The sequence below is a fragment of the Sinocyclocheilus grahami genome, unplaced genomic scaffold (assembly GCF_001515645.1).
Source record: "Sinocyclocheilus grahami isolate Dianchi unplaced genomic scaffold, SAMN03320097.WGS_v1.1 scaffold570.1, whole genome shotgun sequence".
Taxonomy (NCBI): domain Eukaryota; kingdom Metazoa; phylum Chordata; class Actinopteri; order Cypriniformes; family Cyprinidae; genus Sinocyclocheilus; species Sinocyclocheilus grahami.
This window is the reverse complement of record NW_015505749.1, coordinates 430,324-452,391: the sequence shown is the minus strand read 5'-3', so window position 1 is coordinate 452,391 and position 22,068 is coordinate 430,324. Positions and strand designations below refer to the sequence as shown.

The window sequence follows — 22,068 nt, the reverse complement described above, 5'->3', positions numbered from 1 at the left end:
ACGATAAATTTAGTGGTAGTAGGTAAACGGTACGTTATTTTTGAAAGGGATAGAGCATTATCCTTTTAGCTTTTAGTACAGCAACCAATGTAATAATACGTTGCCAGATTCACATTTATGTGTTTTGGATCAAATTGAACATGCTTTTTTTTACTGGGCATTTCACTTTGAAAGTGTTGTGAAACATGCAAGAAGCAATGTTATATCATTTTGCAAAAATATTGCCACAGGCATGTTTTTCCAATGAGATTGGAATTGCTATTTTTTCCAATTAAAAAATAAACCTGCAAGCCATATTATAATGCTTGCATTCTGGAAGATAGATTCTTAGTTATGGTGAGTGAAATGTTACCTTCCAAAAAAGTAAATAAATAGTGATATAACATAATTAGTTATTTTTAATGCACTATTGTAATGCACCAATTCTTGATGTAATGTTCCCAATTGTTGACTGTTGGAATGACCAATCAACTAAAGCGGTGGTCGTATCGGTTCAGGGACGGTGAGTGAGGAGAAGAGGATGTCAGCTAACTGCAACAACTGAAAGGCAATTAATATTATATATATATATTATAGTATGCATGAAAATGCGTATTTTTCCATTAAAGACAGCTTCTAGATAAGCATATAGATAGCTATTAGTTACTTAAATATAAAATGTTTTTCTCTATTTAACAAAATTACAATAGTGAAAGATAACTTCCCTTACTGATCACGTCTCTTGCGGGATGTTGGACTCATGAAAAATAATCACGTAGTTTGTATTCACCAAAACTGATTTACTGAAGTGAAAACACGGACGGAATTGGCGTTATTGCAAGCGCCGCTTGCTGTGTGGCAGGAGCGACGAGCCGGCAGAGGATTGCGCAGCCTTCCTCGGAACAGTTATGATCACGATTTCTGATTTACTTAACTTATACTGCGTGAGGGGGGCTGTGATTGGATGATGTCCCGACTAATACGGGACGGTTGGCAACCCTAGCTGAAAACACCATTTATGCATGCGTACTTCAGTATGCAGTAGATAAAGCGGCGCCACTCAAGAGACATGCAGAAACAAGCAGATTATTTATATAGCTGTCTCTTTGCGCTTAAATATTCACCGACACATATCATATCTACTTTTGATTTATCCATCCATCAGATTGCGCGTTTTACTTGACATACTTGAAGCACGCACACGCGTTATAGACGGTGCGCGAACACCGACTTGAATCCTCTGAACAAACGCATACTCATAAAATGATGACAAAATACCCATCTCGACAATCATTCAGGTAAACGCAGTCAGTTATGTCTCAAGTGAATGAAAACAGCTGAGAAAGAAATCTGATGTGAAGTGTATCATTATATCGGATCCGTGCATCAGGTCTTAAAGGGACATCGGCCTATAAATACTGCTGCTGTCATTAATGATCATCAAACAACAAAACAGCTGTGATAAAAATCAATATTTAATTTATACAGTGAACACTATGCAGTGTTATTTTCCCTAATTATTGCATTTCTGTATTTGAATACTACTAACCTTATTTTATTTGTAACATATTCTGTTGTATTTATCTATGCTTGTAATTTGTGTATTTGTTCTTATTTTTACTGGCTGTTCTCTTGTCTCTTTAATCATGTTTAAACTTTCTTAGTTAATCTAGTAGTATTTGCTGTGGTATCAAAAAAGTACTTTCGCTTTACGTAATAAATGGAAAGCAAGTTCAATTGAAATATTTTTATTTTCTTGCTGATCCGAAAAATGATCCGATCCATGGGTCAAAAACCGTAATGTGATCCGAACCGTGAGATTTGTGATCCGTTGAACCCTATGTTGGATGTATTGCCTGCTTTTGCAGCCACTTTGCGTCCATATTTTTTTTTAATTGGATCCATCCTCAAGGACAACCCCGCATTTTTATATATATATATATATATATATATATATATATATCTGAAGTAGGGTTGTGACGGTGAGGAAATTTTCCCACCGGTTAATCGACGTGTGACAACACCAGTAATACCGGTATCACCGTGGGGGCGGGGCATTCTCCCTTTTCCTCGCTTTCCTTCGCTTTTTAAATAGCTTGTAAAAGCGGTGTGCGCATTTTATTTTCACTTTGAAATAGCGGCAATTCGACATAAAGCTATTTTTCGTTTGAATTTTCCCTCTTTTCCTTGCTTTCCTTCGCTTTTAAATAGTGTAAAGGGGTCATATGATGTTGCTAAAAAGAACATTATTTTGTGTATTTGGTGTAATGAAATGTGTTTATGCGGTTTAAAGTAAAAAAAACACATTATTTTCCACATACTGTACATTATTGTTTCTCCTCTATGCCCCGCGTTTTTGAAACGCGTCAATTTTTACAGAGCTCATCGGTCTGAAAAGCGAGGTGTGCTCTGCTTTGCCAGCTATCCAGAGCGTTGTGATTGGCCGAATACCTCAAGCATGTGACGGAAATGTTACGCCCCTCACCATACTGTTGATGCCGTGTCCCGACCGGAGCGACGAGACAAAAACATTAAAACCCATTACAAACGCATTATGCAAATATTCCCACATAGTGAGGTAGATATGTTGGGGCGTGTTAGAACGAGCTGTTTTAGGTAGGTGTGGCTGACTCTTACATTTTATAAAGAATATCTCTTTGGATTTGAGACTTTAGTCTTTGCAACTTTACAGATCTTCTTTATGCACCAAGAACTTGTTACACTCCAAAGAGAAAGGAAAACTTTAAATTGCATCATATGACCCCTTTAAAAGCGCCGTGCGCATTTTACTTTCACTTTTGAATTAGCGGCAGTTAGGCATCAATTGCTTGAATGCAACAGCAAAATACAACGTCAAAAACTCACTTTAGCCTATATATAAAACATAGAACTTTTATTAACAAAACAAATACACCATGCTATAGGGCAGGCTATGCCTAATATAAAATAACTTGCATAAAGTTTAAATAGGTATACAAAACTGGAAATAGGCTAAGTAAACATGTATAATATATAACCAAATAAATAAGAAATGTAGAACGTTTATTAGCAAAACGAGTAAGAAAGCTTGGAGGCACGGCATACACCTTGATGTCAAATAAAATAAATGACACAAAGTTTAAATAAAGTAAAAATCAGCAAATAATGTGGAACCAATTAAATAAGAAACGAATGTTTAAAAAAACCTTCCAAAATCACCTTAGATAAATGGCAAAAGTCAACAGGCTTTTCAAAATCCAAAATATTGCCAAATAGCCGCTTTTGCATTTCGTTTCGAAACTAAATCATCCGCGATCGTCTTGTCTGTCTCACCTCACCTCACTCTTCTTGTCAGTCAGCTGGACTCACTCTCCTCACTGGAGAAATGAAATCTGATCTGTGTGATGCGACTGTCGTTCGGCACGCTACATTGAGCAGCCACGTTCAGTTTTTAATTGTGGTGTCTGTTCTTTTACTGAACTAAATCCTTTTTATTTCTATAAAAAATCAAAACGATGGTGGGGGTCGGTGACGCGGTGGGTGACTCAAGTGACTTAACCGGTGTTGCGGTTTAACACCGGTATCACCGTCAACACCGTCTATCGCGGCAAGCCTAATCTGAAGTATTCCCATACTGCAGATTTTAACTTTTTTTCATATGATGCGATTTCAATTTGTCCTTTCTCTTTGGAGTGTTACAAGCTCTTGGTGCATAAAGAAGATCTGTAAAGACTAAAGTCTCCAATCCAAAGAGATATTCTTTATAAAAGTTAAGAGTCAGCCACGCCTACCTAAAATGGCTCGTTCTAACACTCCCCCACATGTCTACGTCACGATTAGGGCTGGGTATCGATTCAGATGTCCCGATTCGATTTCGATTCGCAAGCTCTCGATTCGATTCTCTATTTTTTTTTTTATTACATTCAGTGAATATAGTTTTAATACAAATGCTATTGATATTTCTAAAAAAAAATGAACAGTAAACATCAGTTTACAAATGGTGAATTAATAAAAAGAAATCAAGAACCACATGCCTGTATTTTAAATCTATTCTTTTTTTTGTATAGGGTCCTTTTTTAAACAATAATAGGGCCCTATCAAATGTTCTTAATTTTTCTGGTAATCGGATGAAAGCATAAAACATTAATTTAATTTATCCTAATCAAATGAAAATTAAACCCTTTTATTTTTATTTTACTTTTATTTTAAACTAATGAATTAACTAATGTTAACTAATGAAGCCCTAATGTAAAGTGTGACCGAACAATAAAGAATCAAAACACTTTCAAACAATATCTAGGGCATGTTGTAGTCCAGATTAAAATGTAAAAAAGATTGAAAATAAATAGCCTAAGTCAAGTCTAAATATTTAAGTATTTGGCACTGTGATGAACATCATAGCAAATACACAAATCTGAATGGCTGTTTAAATCATTTAAACTCCTTTCAGAAACAGAAAGTAGTGCAGCTGCTTTGTTTACAGGGTTTCTAGGGTAACGGCTGCATTTAAATGAATTATTATTATTATTATTATTTCTGCAGTTTAGCGCCATCTGCTGTCAGAAAGTGAAAGTGCGCTTTCATCCAGAGCGTCTCTCACATGTTCCGCCATGTGCTTCTCGTCCGCGGTTATTTACATCAGAGTGCGCATGCGTCTTTCACGCAGCATACAGCGGTGTTGTGCATTTTGACCAGTTGATGGGAAAAGTATTCTTAAAATGTATTCTAAATTCTAAATAATTTGTAATATATAATTATTCACGGTATTTAGAAGTGCCCACGATAACAATATCGTGCATATTCATTACAGTGATATATCGCATTACCGAATACTGGCACAAGTCTATGCACAAAAGAGGTTTACTGTTCAAATTAAAAAGAAAACAGATGTGATTTATTCCTTTAAAAATGAAGATTTATTAATATTTATTAGCAGTAGTAGCATTGAGTCTGAAGACTAAGTCAAATAGTAATATATTCTGACAGTAGAACGTTAAACTAATCTTTTATTTTGACGGGCTGCTGTGTATGTGATATGACAGTAGATTTCTCAAATGAAACGGTAAATGCTAATGAAGTGCCTCTCAGAGCAGCTGGAGATGACATTCGTGTTCATAACATCATATAGTGAGACGGCAGAAGCTGAAAACATCCACGCTTTAGTATGCGTGTAGTAAACAAAAAAGTGCGCTGCACCATCCTCCATTCATTCATTGCGGAAATCATGGCGACTTATGTGTGATATCAAATGCTTCCGCAGATTTATAGTATTACTATAGCATTTCACCTGAGCATTGCGAATTGTGCTTATGGCCATGATAAATGCTGAATGAATGACAGGATTTCTGATGTAACATCGCGCAAGGTAAATAAGGGTGACATCTAGTGGAGAAGACTAATGATAAGATTCACGTTAATCAGAAAAATCGAATTAATCACGATTAATCGAAAAATCGATTTTTTTTTTGCCCAGCCCTAGTCACAATGTGGGAAGATTTGCATAACACCGCCCAAATGTTCACGTCAAGAAAGAAGGCATAACTTTTATTCTCGCTGTAGTATTGTTGCTGCCGCCACCATGTCGTGAAGGTGCTGTGTGATTCGTTGTGAAAGCGAAACTACTTTGTTTGGCCTTCCAAAAGTGGACGATATTGCTTTGTGATACCTGGAGCTGATCCGTTCTGGTTGCTGAGGAAATACAACAACTTTGCGCTGTGGATCGCCGGATCGGCTTTCACCATGGACGAAGCGGAGTCCAGCCCGGTGTCGTCACATGTGGTTGCCGCAAGCCCTCCGGACACTCCTTCATTGAATCCGCCGGCCGCTCCATTCTCAAGCCCACCGTCCTCCGCTCACTCTAGCCCTCCGGCCGTTCCTTACTCTAGTCCCCGGCCTCTGCTCACTCTAGGCCGCCGTTGCTCACTCTAGGCCGCCATGTGTGATGCTGTTTCGTTGTGAAAAATGTTTGGCCTTCCAAAAATAGACATGACTAGAAATCAGTGGTTAAGTTGTATTTACAACACTGTTCCAGAACACTTCAACATAAAAATATTCAGATGTGTCCAGCGCATTATATGGAGGACTGTTTCCTGATCCTGGTAGAGTAGACTACAATGCCGGCTGTTCTGACTCACAGACTGTAAGTACGTTTTTTTATATTTAAAGAATTTGCCACTGATGATTCAAACGTGAGTTTGAGCATCTCGTTAAATCATTTCCCCTTTCTCATTTCATTTCAAGCTATTCTCAGATGACGTCACACAGACCCAGGCCCCTCCCACAATTGTTGATTGACACTAGCGTTTTACCTTAGACCCACCCTGAGTGACCTGTCATCAGTCCGCCATTGTTTCGATGCTGGATAGTGTTGGGAATCGAAAATCAGTTCCGATTCTAGAATCAGACTCTTAAGGTCAGGAATCGGATACTTGTTAGTAAAATTTCGATTCCGCCTATATATTCCTATGCACTTATTCTGTTTGTGAAAGGACTTCCAGTGCCAGGTAAAGCAGATTATGAATATACTTAAGATTCACAAATACCAAAACAACGTGTGTACACCAGACGCGAGCGGCGCGATGTGACAAAAGCAAATAGAATCCAGTGATGTTCTCTGCTGTGGATGCGGCGCGACGCAGCAAATTCATGACAGTAAACTGATGCCGCGTTCTATTTCTGACGAACTCCAGCGCTCTGACACAAAGAACAATTTCAAATATTCATAAGAGAATCGTAAAAAAATTTTCCTCAAAAATATTAAGCAGCACAAATGTTTACAACATTGATGATAATCAGAAGTGTTTACTTAGCAGCAAATCAGCATATTAGAATGATTTCTGAAGGGTCATGTGGCTCTGAAGACTGGAGTAATGATGCTGGAAATTCAGCTTTGATCACAGGAATATAGTAGTCTATATGTTAAATCTAGGGATGCACCGATACCACTTTTTCCAGTACTTGCCCGATACCGATACTTTTATTTTTGGTACTTGCCGATACAGAGTACCGATACCAATATTTTTTATTGCATTTGTAAAAAATTTAAATATTGGGTACAGAAACCAAAAGAGTATGTTGTCTGAATAAATTTTGGTTTGACTGTATCTATTTGAAAAATTAAGTTAACCAACTAACATTATACTTCAACATTTCTCACATTATCACAGTTTATTTGCTATAGTTTAGAAAATGGTAGTAAAATATGACAAGAACTCAAGCTTGATAATGTCAGATAACTTTGATAGAAAGGCATGTAATAGATTACAATCAACCAAAAATGTGACAGCTGATAGTCTGACCGTATTTACACAACTATCAATACTTAATCGGGCAGCCATTAGCCTTAATGACAGCCTGTAGTCTCCTGGGCATGCTGTCACCCAGCTTCATGCAAACCTCAACTTCAATGTTTTTTTCCCAGACTCGGTCTGAATCATTTTTGGTCCCAAATTTGTATCAATTTTACTGGTAGTCCACTGTATGAAGAATTTTTGGGTATAATTTGTCACAGTTTACTTTATTTTGCTATCCTCACTTACATAAATGAACTATAGTGTCCTGCACCCACTAGTAAAAAAATAAAAAAAATTATATCTGGTCTGAATAATTTTTGGTTTCACTGTATATCCTTCGGTTATTTTCACACTTAATTATGCCCATTAAAATGTATTTTACAAGTTTTTGTTACTTTCACTGTTCATTTTTTGCTCTGTGGTACATCATCTTTCATTTAATAGCATTAGAGCTGCTCTATTGCAGCGGCTTAGTACTGTAATCACGCGCTTTGCTATAATAATGCCACTCTCTATAAATCTCCGAACTGTGATATTTTCATAAATAGAAGTCGCGTTTTTTCATCTGAAACGTGCTGCGATTTATATTCCAAAGCAACTCATATAATGCAGAAACACTCAAGCAAGCAAAACACACGCAATGCGCGCACGTATTTGTACTAATGCAGAATAGGACAGCCTAGCGGATTTCACACAGGCTGAAAGTCGTGTATGCCTAAGGTTAAAAATAAATTGTTTATAGTGAATGCCCCTATAAAATAAATAATTTTAGTTTTTTAGTTTTAATCTAAATGATGCGTGTGCTAAGTGAGTGAACATCAAAGATCACACAACAGAAGTGTGCGCTCTCTCTCTCTCTCTCTCTCTCTCTCTCTCTCTCTCTCTCTCTCTCTCTCTCGCGCGCTCCCTACTGTTAAGTAACTTGTGCATTGCTTTACTTGTTTTTGACATATCCGACCGAACTACAGAGAAAGATATATTCACGCGACAAGCTCGCGCATCTGTGCCGCTGCGCGCTCAATCTACTCAGCGTGCTTTGTTTATCAGCTCGCGCACATCAGCTATACAGGCGTTAATACTGAATGTTTAACATTATATTCATTGCATACATATACTTCGTAGTAGACATCCTTAACTCCTTTCTGTTGTTCTGTTGTCAGTGTTTCTTTGTTTGAATATGGCGCTTATCACATGCTGTGTGGTATCGGCGTTTGTTATCATTGGTACCATTTTAACGAGTATGAGTACATGAGCTCAGTATCGGGCCCGATACCGATACCAGTATCGGCATCCCTAGTTAAAACATTCAAATAGATCATTAAAATTGATAGTATTTCACAATATTACAGTGTTTACTGTATTTTTAATAAATAAATGTAGCCTTGGTGAGCATAAGAGACTTTCCAAAAAAAAAAGAGGGGGTGGGGGGTCCTTGAAAATATTTTTCTCTACAAAACGGGGGCCCGGCAGAAAAAGTTTGGGAACTACTGGCCTACTCAAACACACAATATTTAATTTAATTCATACAGGCCTACCTCATGTTGCATGTTTGCACTTTTTGAGAAAAACAATGACACAATAAAAAAAACCTTTTCAGGTCTATGTCCAATCCCTCACTTTTTCTAGTTACATAAGGTTAAAATATTTTGCCTGTAATTTTTTTTTCTCATATCGCAATATAATATCGAAATCGCCTGGACAGTGTAAAATATCGTGATATGAATTTTAGCTCATATCGCCCACCCCTAGAACATACCAGTCGTCATTTACTCCCGACATCTGAGCCGCTGAAGACGCAGTGGATTACCTTTGTTTTTGAAGGGAATGTGCCCCCCGATCTACCTAAATGCATTTATGTTCGCATAAATCATTTGTGATCCAGCCTCACCTACAGAATAAGTGAGTATAAGGTTCTTTTATTTTTAGGTTGAAGACGCAGTGGATTACCTTTGTTTTTGAAGGGAATGTGCCCCCCGATCTACCTAAATGCATTTATGTTCGCATAAATCATTTGTGATCCAGCCTCACCTACAGAATAAGTGAGTATAAGGTTCTTTTATTTTTAGGTTCTGATTTTGACAAGGTAAAAAGGGTGTTGTTTTACACTACCATTGAGAAATTTTAACCTAAGTATGTTATAGACTTTTCATTAAGACCCTAAACAATCATATCAACTTGTGGGAAATGGGCATCCGATGACCCCTTTAAGGATTCTTTGAATAGAAGGTTCAAAAGAATATAATTTAAATAACAGAACATTTAAAACAATTGCTAAGCCATTGTTTGTGTATACTTTGTGTATTCTTAGAAATAATGCTCTCACTCATTTTTCTTTCCCTTTTTTTCCCCTCTTTCTCTGGTTGCCAAGAGAGAGTGCGTGGGTGTGTATTTGGGGGGATAGTTGTTAGAGCGATGAGGAGGTCTTCCTTGTATTTTGTTGTCATGGCAACTTTGGCCATTTGATATCCCCTACACGTGGGGTTGAAGCACCCCATCTCCTGATACTTCACATGCTCATGCACGCACTCATTTCTTTGAGTGCTCTCACAACACATCCATGTATTAAGCCGCCTTGTCTGGGCAACATGCGCACACACAGTGTTAAGTAATTTGCAAAGAGGTGTAAATCTGAAAGCTTATGTGTGAATACACACAATTCCACGGCATTTAACATGAGCATGCATGCCATGCATTACATAATGTGTATTGTGTTGCAGGTTAAGAATGTGTTAAAACATTTGAAAGTCTATTGGTTACAAGTAGGGCTGGGTATCGTTTAAACATTTTCGATAAAGATACTGATACCTTCGATACCGGTTCCTGAATGATACTTTTTTCGATACCAATTTTATGAAATCAATTTTAACAAGGTAACTTTATCTAAAAAAAACAACAACTATGGTTTCATTTTTCAGCTTGTTGTTTGTACAGACTAGGGGTTGAACAACTTCTGATTTTTTTTTAAAGTCGACTTTTATGTGATGAAAGTCGAGTCGAAGTTGACTAGTCGCTGATGACGTCATTAATGAACAAATAAGTCTGGAGCTGTGACAAACACATTGTGTACAACTATGGCATATGACACAGCGCTGCCCACATGGCTATTGCTTGTATAACCAGCTCATTTTTATCAGTTCTTTCGTCTTTGGGTCGTTATACTTCTCACAGATTTCTGCTCGTTCTAAATCAGATACAGATAATGTAGCACAGTAAAGATTACATTTATATGAATACATTAGTGAGAGCGATTGCGTGTGTGAATTAATTCTACCTGGCAGCGTTTCTCTACTAGTAGTGAAGCTGTGGGATTTAGTTGTTAAGAAATATGCTTGAACTTTTCAGTTTCTAAGCTTTTTGTATTGAGAAATCACAGAACAGTGTTGACAATACATTTCTGCGCTGAATGATTCTGTACCCTATGGCTGCATCCAAAAACTTAGGCAACTGACTTGTTGCCTCGCTGCCCTATCAGGCAATGATTTGCAGGCAGCGTTTACGCACGAAGGCACCTCATGAAACTGATTTCGGACAGACTTCTGAGGCAGCGTAACGGTTTAAAGGGGTCATATGATGATTTTTTAAAGATCATTATCTTGTGTATTTGGTGTAACAGAATATGTTGACATGCTTTAATGTTCAAAAAACACATTATTTTTCAAATACTGTACATTATTGTAGGTCCTCTATGCCCCGCCTCTCTCAAACGCTTCGTTTTCTACAAAGTCCCTCCTTCCGACAAGCACAGTCTGCTCTGATTGGCCAGCTGACCCAGTGCATTGTGATTGGCCGAACGCCACAAGCACTTGTCAGAAATGTAACGCCCCTTACCATAATCACGAGCTTCATCTTTCAAAATAAATGTAAAGACAGTAAATAATGTCATTCGTTTTACCATCAGTTCAAGCCCGAAAGGGGAACAGAGTAATGATGCAGTACACAAGCCGCGGTTAAGACCGCTGATTCCACTTTGATGTGACGCTGTCTCTCTCTCTCTCTCTCTCTCTCACACACACACACACACACGATGCGCAAAACTCCGCATTTGAACAGTCAATAGCAAATACTTAAACTAGTAACAAAACATACTTACAGTCGCTGATTCAGAAGCACCAGATTGTCATAGCAAAGTCAGAATTACCTCCTCGCCTAGGTTCATGAAACGGTCGTCCATAAAATGCATTGCTGTTCTGTTGTAAGTAATCTTAAAGATTCCTAAATGCATCTACTTTCGGAAGGCCAAATAAAGTGCTTTTGCTTTCGCCTAGAAACACACAGCGTCTCCCTGACATGGCTGCTTCAACACTAACTGCGGTTACTGAAACCACGCCTTCTTTCTATGCGTGCAAAGAAATATCTATTCATGAACAGCTTGTAACACTACAAAGAGAAAGGAAAACTTGAAATCGCATCATATGACCCCTTTAATGATCTACAGCAAAATATAGACAGCTTTGATGATAACTGCAATAGTAGATAACTTTAATTACTGCAATAGTAATTTCTCGCTAGAAATTACATCAAAAGTGGAAAACCTTGATAAAAAATTTACATTTACACACAAACTGACCAGCGACCGCAACTTTCAGATGCCATCTTTATTTATTTTTTTTAGCTTAACTGTCACAGAATGGAACGCACAGAATTGTGGGATATCAAAGGCAGCGAAGGATACATCTGTGCTGCCTTCAAAAATCTGCAGGCAGCGTAATAGATTAGAACGGCAATTAACTTACCTATACAATAAGCTGTTTAAAACGTGCATTTTCCCGTTCAGTTTCGAGCATCCAGTTATATAATCGCACGTCTTGTGGAGCGTTTTCAGAGTATGCATTTATTTGTCATTTTAACTGTTTGGAAACGGAGCGTAAATGTTGGAAGTCCTTATCCTAAGATTTCTTATCCTAAGAAATTATTATCCTAAGTCCTAAGATTTCTTATCCTGTTGCGCCCTCTATAGAACCAGCAACTAGTCGACGTCAAGCTTAAAGAGTCATGCAAGAGAATTGAAGTCGATTAGTCGGTGAAACCCCTAATACAGATTCAAAGACTCATCTCTTGAGCCACTGCACAAAAGAACAAAATGTAACCAACACAATAAATCAGTGCAAATAGTTTTGATAAAGCTCAAATTGTCTTCAGTTTACACATCTGTTAGGCTACATTTACACTAGTGCGTGTTCGTTTTAAAACGCATATCTCAGACAGAATCATCATTTCTATTCATTTTTCACTGATTTACTGATGAGCATTAGCAGCTTCCAACGCTGTCTGCTTGTGTTCTCTCTTCCATGATCACTGCTCTGACTCAGAGGTAATAACATTTTTAATTTCAGCAACATTACATGGCCAAAAAACACATTAGACGGCAATCGGAAGTTATTACAAATACTCGAAGGTGGTTTAACGTGTGTTTTGAGTAAAAGCGGAATATAAATCTTATTTATTGGCTTATGTAGCATGATGCTACAGTGTGCATGAATGGTCACGTAACACGCACTTTCGGTCGTGTAGTATGAACGGACAGCTGCATATGATCGGAACTCCACGCAGCTCCTGCTCTACTCTCCATTGGAATTGAATGACTTCCGAACGGCAAGATGTTTTTCGATACTCAATGGTATCAAGGCAATTCTGTCGGTGCCTAAAAAGTTTCGAACTCGATACCCAGCCCTAGTTACAGGCAGAACTTCTTATTAAGATCCTAAAATTGAGCGTGTATGCAAAAGAGAGATTATTGCTAGTTTTACACCAAAGAGTTAATGGACTGATGGATTGTAGCAGCACCATGAGAAAGGAGGAGGAGGAGTGTGTACAGACCTGCAGGGCTCCTGAGAGTCGTGCTAGTGCACTCAGCTGTGATTGTACACACATAATTGCTATCTCCTGAAACTGGTACAGCCTGTAGGACAGGCCTTTGACTGACCTTACCGAATATTTAACACGCCCACACAGTTACTGAAGGGCACATGTGAGATTTGGAGACTGAATTTGATCGTTAACATTGTCTGTGAGACTGCGGCTCTCAGAATTTTAACAGTCATTAACTCTCTCTCTGTCTTTCTCTCTCTCTCTCTCTCTCTGTCTTTCTCTCTCTCTCTCTCTGCAGCTCCTCCCCCCAGCAGATTTAACCGGAGAGTGTCGGGTGAGTTCTGTTTGACGTCATTGCACTAATCATGTGGTTTAAAGTGTGTGCGTGTGTCAGATAAGTGCTCTGCCTTTCCGTCATTTCCGTCATTTCCTCTCGTGTTTGTTTTATAGTAATTACATTGCTGGTATGCCCACTCATTCTGCCCCTTTCAATTATGTTCCAGTGAAAAAAATCCCCTCTTTCAACATACACATTCCTTTAATGTGGGATTTCATAGAGTCCCACGTCATCATATGAAGGAATCTACATACAGTGGGTACGGAAAGTATTCAGACCCCCTTAAATTTTTCACTCTTTGAGCAGTGCCTGGTTTTCTCCACACATACCGCTTAGAATTAAGGCCAAAAAGTTCTATCTTGGCCTCATCCGACCAGAGAATCTTATTTCTCACCATCTTGGAGTCCTTCAGGTGTTTTTTCATGTGTCTTGCACTGAGGAGAGGTTTCCGTCGGGCCACTCTGCCATAAAGTGCCGACTGGTGGAGGGCTGCAGTGATGGTTGACTTTCTACAACTTTCTCCCATCTCCCGACTGCATCTCTGGAGCTCAGCCACAGTGATCTTTGGGTTCTTCTTTACCTCTCTCACCAAGGCTCTTCTCCCCCGATAGCTCAGTTTGGCTGGACAATCAGCTCTAGGAAGGGTTCTGGTCGTCCCATACGTCTTCCATTTAAGGATTATGGAGGCCACTGTGCTCTTAGGAACCTTAAGTGCAGCAGAAATTTTTTTGTAACCTTGGCCAGATCTGTGCCTTGCCACAATTCTGTCTCTGAGCTCTTCAGGCAGTTCCTTTGACCTCATGATTCTCATTTGCTCTGACATGCACTGTGAGCTGTAAGGTCTTATATAGACAGGTGTGTGGCTTTCCTAATCAAGTCCAATCAGTATAATCAAACACAGCTGGACTCAAATGAAGGTGTAGAACCATCTCAAGGATGATCAGAAGAAATGGACAGCACCTGAGTTAAATATGAGTGTCACAGCAAAGGGTCTGAATACTTAGGACCATGTGATATTTCAGTTTTTTTTTTTTTATAAATCTGCAAAAATGTCAACAATTCTGTGTTTTTCTGTCAATATGGGGTGCTGTGTGTACATTAATGAGGAAAAAAAATTAACTTAAATGATTTTAGCAAATGGCTGCAATATAACAAAGAGTGAAAAATTTAAGGGAGTCTGAATATTTTCCTTACCCACTGTATGCTACCTGTAAAGACATGTTTAACGCAGCAAGAAGAATACTCTTTTTCATAATTGAACATCCTGCCTGTAGTTTTTAGTTAAAATATCTATTTATTTGTTTGTTTTTAACAAATTAAAGTTGTTTCTCCTTTTCTGCAAAGTACATACACTAGCATTAAAAAGTTTGGGGTCGCTAAGATTTTTAGAAAGACGTCTCTTATGCTCACCAAGGCTGCATTTGTTTGATCAAAGTATAAAATGTAAATTATTCCTGTGATGCAAAAGCTGAATTTTCAGCAGCCATTACTCCAACTCCAGTCTTTGGTGTCCCATGATCCTTCAGAAATCATACTAATATGTTGATTTGGTGCTTGAGAAACATTTATTATTATTATTATCATTGTGGAAAACAGTTGTGCTGCTTAATATTTTTGTAAAACCTGTTATACATTGTATTTCAGTATTCTTGATGAATAGTAAGTTCAAAAGAACGGCATTTATTTAAAAAAGGAAGCTTTTGTAACACTAAGTGCCTTTACTGTCACTTTTGATCAATTTAATGCCTCCTTGATGTATACAAATATTTGTATTACTGACCCCATACCTTTGAACGTATGTGTAACAAATTAAATTAAATTAACGAAGGCTTGCCATTATTTTCTTTTTAAGCTGTTTTATTTATTGCAAAAAGCCAATAAAAAAAATCAAATACAAGAAAATGTTTTATTACACCATGCTTTCTATGTCCCTTGAACAATATAAATATTTTGTACTCCATATTTTGGAGTCTCTGTCATTAAAAAGTTTGAAACCCAAGTTTGAAAAAGTTTTTCACTTGTATGCGGCTTTGTTTATGACATTTGTTAAGTAAATAGTAATTTATTTTTATAGTCTGTGCGGAGGCCTTTAACCCTGATGATGATGAGGAAGACTCTGAGCCGAGAGTTGTGCATCCAAAAACAGATGAGCAGCGTTGTAGATTACAGGAGGCCTGCAAGGACATTCTGCTGTTCAAGGCTCTTGATCAGGTACACACACTCACACACACACACACACACACACAGATATGAGGGCTATAAAACTGTATACAGACGCCATCCAGGTTGTATCACTCCTGGACTCTTTGCAGGCCAGTCAGTCAGGTTTGGTTTGCATGTGCGACTGATCACACGTGCCTTACTTAAACTGCCACTGTCAGTTCATCATGTTAGAGGAACATATTGTTTATTTAACGTAATACTTTTATTTAATATTTAACGTAGTTACTTGAACTGATTTGCATTGTTTATTTTCTGCTGATGTCATGTAGCACGTATAAGCTGTGCTCTGGTCAGTGGATAATAAATGTTCGATGAAGTATTTGAAGGTTAACCAGAGCGTGTAATCGGGTTTCCAAAATGGGAATATTTGCATTACTTTGAATTTGTAACACTTGCAGATGAGAATGTTATTGTATGTTATGTAATATTATGATATTGCTATGATATCAATATTTATATTTAATAAATATAAGTTATATTCTGGTTGGCTTGTCACCCAGCAAAAAAACTGATAAATTAGTGATGTTGACTAGGCTTACGTTTTATATTATAAAATGTTTTTAGCTGTGGTGCTTTCAATGGAGTGAATTCAAAGATGCAGCTTAGCAGAGAGAAGATTCGGCATGCTAAAAATCCTAGAATTTGAGCTTTTAAATTCTTCCCCTTAAAATCTTCTGTAATAAATTCACAATCTTCAGCCATAAATATCAGGAAAATGACCCATGGTAGTTTTGTGAAAGTACTTTTTTTCTGTCTGTCAAAGGACTTTCTCACATTCAGTCTGCACTATTTTTTAAGTGTTAGTCTATGTTCACATGCATGTGAACATCAGTGCTGTTTTTTCCCCTCTTGTTCATTCAGCATCTTGCACCATGAGTGTTGAGTTTTTAAGATGGCGTGTCAAGATTAAAAGAAAACCACTCTGTTCCATTCTGCTACACTCTATCTAGCAGTCGTGTGAACCCTAAGAAATGTGCCTGTTTTTAAAAAATATGTCCAGTAGTTTTGCATATCCCTACAGTGGATCCTAAATATGTACTGTATGATCCAGAAATGCATTTCCTTCATCAGACTCTTTGTCTCTTTCTGGTATAGGAGCAGTTTTCAGAGGTGCTGGACGCCATGTTTGAGGTTCTTTTGCAGCCACAAGATCACGTCATTGATCAGGGAGATGATGGAGATAACTTTTATGTAATTGAGAGGTATGTATTTTTATAAACCGTTCTGCCAGTGTGTCTGTGATACTCTTGTACTGAAGGGCTGGTTTATGAGAGTTTAACAATTTTGCATATATCTTTGATTATTTTGAAAACTGATTCATCTCTCAGTTGTTTCCTGTTTCAGATTTTGAAAATTACGCTTTTTAATTATGCACGTTTTGCCTAATGCTCTAATATTAGAAATGCTAATATTTCTAACAATAAATGCATTTACTGCTACTGGATACTTTGTTACTGTTTCTTTATAAAAAATATTTTTACTTGCACTACATACTGTAAGCACTTGTAATTGTTTGTTTAAATTGTTTAAATGTTTAAATTAAAAGCTACAGTAACTATTACTGTTTAGTGACTTGCTGTTAGGAGAGTTTGTTTTTCAAATTGGCAACATTTACATTATTTTGAATTTATAACACCTGCAGATTTGAATTTAACAATAGTATTATGCTAATCTTACATTATAGCAGTAAAGTGATACCCTCTGTCCAAATGAAAAGCACCTCTTAACCGCATGGAGCTGCACTTCACCTGGCACCCTGGCCATGCAAAACTATATATGGTTATAACCTTCTCTGAAGTGGGCCTTTTTCACTACTGTAAAGTGTGAATGTTTATTGTGCACAGACACAGTTATTTGATATTGCCATTTAGTTATTTGCATTAGTGATTTTATTTATTATAGCAGCTGTAATCATGATGTGACTCAATTTGGATTCAGTAAAGGAACTGAGAGGTTTCGGGAAGCAATTTATGTGAATTCCTATTCATTGTTAATCACAAACCATAACAGTATTCCTCATATTGATTGTCAATACTTATAGGTCAGGATATTTGAATGAAGTGTAGTAGCTACATAATCACTAACAGAACCGTAACTGAATATATGTCTGTTGTGTATTTGCAGGGGTGTGTATGATATTGTGGTACAGAAGGATGGTGTGGGCTGCTGTGTGGGTCAGTATAATAATAAGGGCAGTTTCGGAGAACTGGCCCTCATGTACAACACTCCACGTGCTGCAACCATCATTGCTAAAGAGGAGGGAGCCCTCTGGGGACTGGTGAGTGCTGAGAGAGCAAGTGAGCTGACAGCAAACCCTGTTGACGTAGTGTTCTGTAACAGCACCACCTTGTGGACATGTGGTTGAAACACTGAATGACTGCAGCTTCACTTTCACAAAGCAGCAATTTCATTGTACATGCAACAAATATGAAGACTGAAAGTGTGTCACAAGGATAATTTCAGTATGTCTGCTTCAGGATCGGGCAACGTTCCGAAGACTCGTAGTGAAGAATAATGCGAAGAAGAGAAGGATGTATGAATGCTTTATCGAGTCTGTCCCACTACTTAAATCACTAGAGGTGAGAAAATGATTGTACATTTATTCTTTTGCCAAACATGTTTTTAGTGGTTCTGTGAAAGAGTGTCAGGTAACACTGAAGAAAAACCTTAGGATGATGAGACCTGAAGAGATGCATATTAGACCACTAACGAAATGATCGTATACTTACCCATCTTTATATCTCATAGATTTCTGAGCGGATGAAGATTGTTGATGTGCTGGGTGTAAAATCATTTCAGGATGGAGAGCGGATCATTATGCAGGTGAACTTTACAGTTGCCCTAAAAAGTATTTCTTGGAAGTGTATGAATGTCATTGACCATCAACATAATGTTATTTATTTTAAAGACTACACATTTCAAACAAAAGGTAGGTTTCAAAGGTATTTCAAATAATAGGTATGCTATTAAAAATTATGACAAAGTATTGTGACACTGTCTGGTTGTCAAATGTTAACAGAACATTTTCCAAGTTATTGTGATAACCTCCATCTTTTGTTATTCTGGTAGAACACTTGTCAAAATTAATAATTAATAACTCATTTGAATTTCATACAGTACTCTCACGTAAAGCAATATATGGACATAGCAAATGTTTGAATCATTCTGAACAAATTTTAGAATTTTTTTTTGTAACCTTGGCCAGATCTGTGCCTTGCCACATTTCTGTCTCTGAGCTCTTCAGGCAGTTCGTTTGACCTCATGATTCTCATTTGCTCTGACATGCACTGTGAGCTGTAAGGTCTTATATAGACAGGTGTGTGGCTTTCCTAATCAAGTCCAATCAGTATAATCAAACACAGCTGGACTCAAATGAAGGTGTAGAACCATCTCAAGGATGATCAGAAGAAATGGACAGCACCTGAGTAAAATATGAGTGTCACAGCAAAGGGTCTGAATACTTAGGACCATGTGATATTTCAGTTTTTCTTTTGTAATAAATCCGCAAAAATGTCAACAATTCTGTGTTTTTCTGTCAATATGGGGTGCTGTGTGTACATTAATGAGGGAAAAAAATTAACTTCAATGATTTTAGCAAATGGCTGCAATATAACAAAGAGTGAAAAATTTAAGGGGGTCTGAATACTTTCCGTACCCACTGTATATATAAATTTATGTAAATGTAAATTATCACCCAGCCCTGAACTATTAAATGTGGACTTAAGCATTAATATTAACATTATGATTTTCTGTAAAGCTGCTTTGAAACAAAAAGAAAAAAAATGTGCTTAGCAAAATAAAAATGATTTCATTCATCTACTAAAAATCACCAGAAATGTTATTTTGAAAAATGCCATATACTGTGCATTGTATTATCTATTGCCATTATTCATGTATCTCTATACATATAAGATGCATTTAGTTTGAGTCGGTGGATGGTGCTATTGAGAATCTTGCTATCCTCTGTTTAGCTCTCACACACTTGAGCAGCTACAGCGTGTCTGAAAGAACCAACAGACACACAGCAGCTGTACTTATTGCACTGTAATAATAGAGCAGAACTGAAGTTCAGGACTCTGACTGATGCTATTGTATTATTAATCATTACTATTATGGGCTGCTCTATGACCAGGGGGATAAGGCTGATTGCTTCTACGTTGTGGAGTCTGGAGAGGTGAAGATTATGATGAAGAGCAAAGTGAGTTCCTTTATCTTTCTTTTTCTCTTGCATTGTGTTAAATGACACCTTTTAAACTCCTTTAATGTGCTGAAAAAAGTTCAGATGTTCCTTTTCAGATTTGTATTTTTTTATTCAATTAAATACTTTCAGTCCCAGATTAACATGTAGATACAGCCATACATAGACTGTTTCTCCTCAACAATCTGTGAATCACTAATAAAGTTTAGTTTGTTTAGGATGTGACTATATGTTTGGCATCCAATTATTTTTGCATAAAGTAACATTTTTATGTTTGCCCCAAATTTAAATGTTCTCTCAGACAAAAGCAGACAGACAGGATAACGCTGAGGTGGAGATCGCTCGCTGCAGTAGAGGGCAGTATTTCGGAGAACTTGCTCTCGTTACTAATAAACCGCGTGCTGCCTCAGCCTATGCTATAGGGGACATCAAATGCTTGGGTAAGTTTCTCTGAGTCCATCTGACTTACATTTTTGCGTTGAAATGTGCGCCGTGTGCTTCATTAATGTCGTATGACTGATGTTTGTGTTTCAGTGATTGACATACAAGCCTTCGAGCGTTTGCTGGGGCCCTGCAAAGAGATCATGAAGAGGAATATCGCCCACTATGAGGAGCAGCTGGTGGCTCTGTTTGGATCCAGTGTGGACCTGAGGGACTGAGACAGACTGGCCGTGCCTTACACACACACACACACACTATACAACACGACACATAGGTTATACACTCCCAAAACATTTTGTAGGCACACATTCCTTTTTATGTGCACTCATTCTTCAGCCAACGCACTCACTGTTTCAAATCATACCTCACACACACACGCCTGATGTCATTGCGTCAGCTGCTCAGTACGAAATAGAAACATTACCAGCTCAACTGCTGTGACCCTGAACCAACCATAGCCTGGAAAGGACATACGCGCGCACACACACACAAACAAACACATTCACTTACACCAAAAATTCCCAGCCAAGGACCCATCCTTTCTCATGGTCACTTGCAGTCACAACAAAGAAAAGAGAAAAAGAGACAAGATAAAAGAATCTATGTTTAAACAAGAAAAAAGTTGATATCTTTCAATAAAAAAATGCAAAAAATCGTAAAAATTTTACATTTTAGAGCATTTTATGATAATGCAAAGCTTTGATAAATTGTTTAAATATGACCTGTTTCCTTTCCCTGCTGTTGGTGCATAAAAGTTTTTGGTGGTATCCAGTGACAGATCTCACTTAAAACTCCACATGTTGTATTGATTAATGTATTACTATTATTATTATTATTATTACATATTATTTTTGTTGAAGGTTGACCCGCTGTTACACCACCCCCTAATTGGAGGATGCGAGGCCGAATCTAGTGCAAATTTTCCCTTTAGTCTTTCTGAATGAGTCGTCCTGAAAAATAAAGCAGACACTTTGGTAACCTGCTGGGACTCTTATGTTGCGTGTGCGCGTGTGTGTGTTGGAAGGTGCGGTCTGTAATTACAGGAACAGTGCCATTTAAATGTCAGGAGTCAGTTTTGTGTTTGTAATCTTTTGAATGGAGACACCAGTGTTTTGGAATGGATGTTATTCCCCCCCTTTAGGGCGTTAGTTGGCTGTTGCTAGTTGGTTATCATCATTGAGGGTTGGCTAGTTTCAGCATTTACTGATTGTACTTTTAATAAACTTTGGATAAATCAGGGTGTCTGCTTTTATTTGGGGATTTTGTTTTTCTTTAGGGAGGGGGTGTGGGGTGCAGTGTTCTGCAACGTCTTTTTGATTTTATAATTTTTTAATCATTATTCCCTCATAGACTGAGTATAGCTAAAGTTCACATCATCCTAATGTCACCAGAGCCTATGAGACATGTGAACTAGACATGAAAATGATGTGACCCTGGACCACAAAACCCATTATAAGTGTCAAATAAATTTACTAAATATCTTCATGGGTCATGATCTTTACTTAATATCCTAATGATATTTAGCATAAAAGAAAAATCAATCATTTCGACCCATACAATGTATTTTTGGCTATTGCTACAAACATAGCTGTGCGACTTAAGACTGGTTTTGTGCTCCAGGGTCACATTTGTCATGTAAATTAATCTTTGCAGTCCTGGCTATTGGTAACATTTGGTAATAAAAACTAGTTCTGAGATTCTTCTGGAGGTTTGAGAAGAGTCCACTCTAAATGGTAGTATTGACGCCATACATTGTAGTTATGTCAATGAAAAAATGTTGAAGGAAATGTACCTTTATTGATTATCATTTA

At 37.6% G+C, this 22,068-nt stretch overlaps 1 protein-coding gene across 1 annotated transcript in view; it reads left to right on the top strand.

Moving 5' to 3' along the window:
- The window catches only part of prkar2aa (protein kinase, cAMP-dependent, regulatory, type II, alpha A), a 48,810-nt gene extending 27,315 nt beyond the window's left edge, over positions 1-21,495 (top strand). The window contains exons 2-10 of the mRNA XM_016239632.1: positions 13,357-13,392; positions 15,470-15,606; positions 16,714-16,820; positions 17,743-17,896; positions 18,096-18,197; positions 18,367-18,441; positions 19,751-19,816; positions 20,118-20,256; positions 20,351-21,495. Of these exons, the coding sequence (XP_016095118.1) occupies positions 13,357-13,392; positions 15,470-15,606; positions 16,714-16,820; positions 17,743-17,896; positions 18,096-18,197; positions 18,367-18,441; positions 19,751-19,816; positions 20,118-20,256; positions 20,351-20,475 (941 nt within the window). The 3' untranslated portion in view covers positions 20,476-21,495. The remainder of the gene's footprint in view (positions 1-13,356; positions 13,393-15,469; positions 15,607-16,713; positions 16,821-17,742; positions 17,897-18,095; positions 18,198-18,366; positions 18,442-19,750; positions 19,817-20,117; positions 20,257-20,350) is intronic.
- Positions 21,496-22,068: the final 573 nt, after the last annotated feature.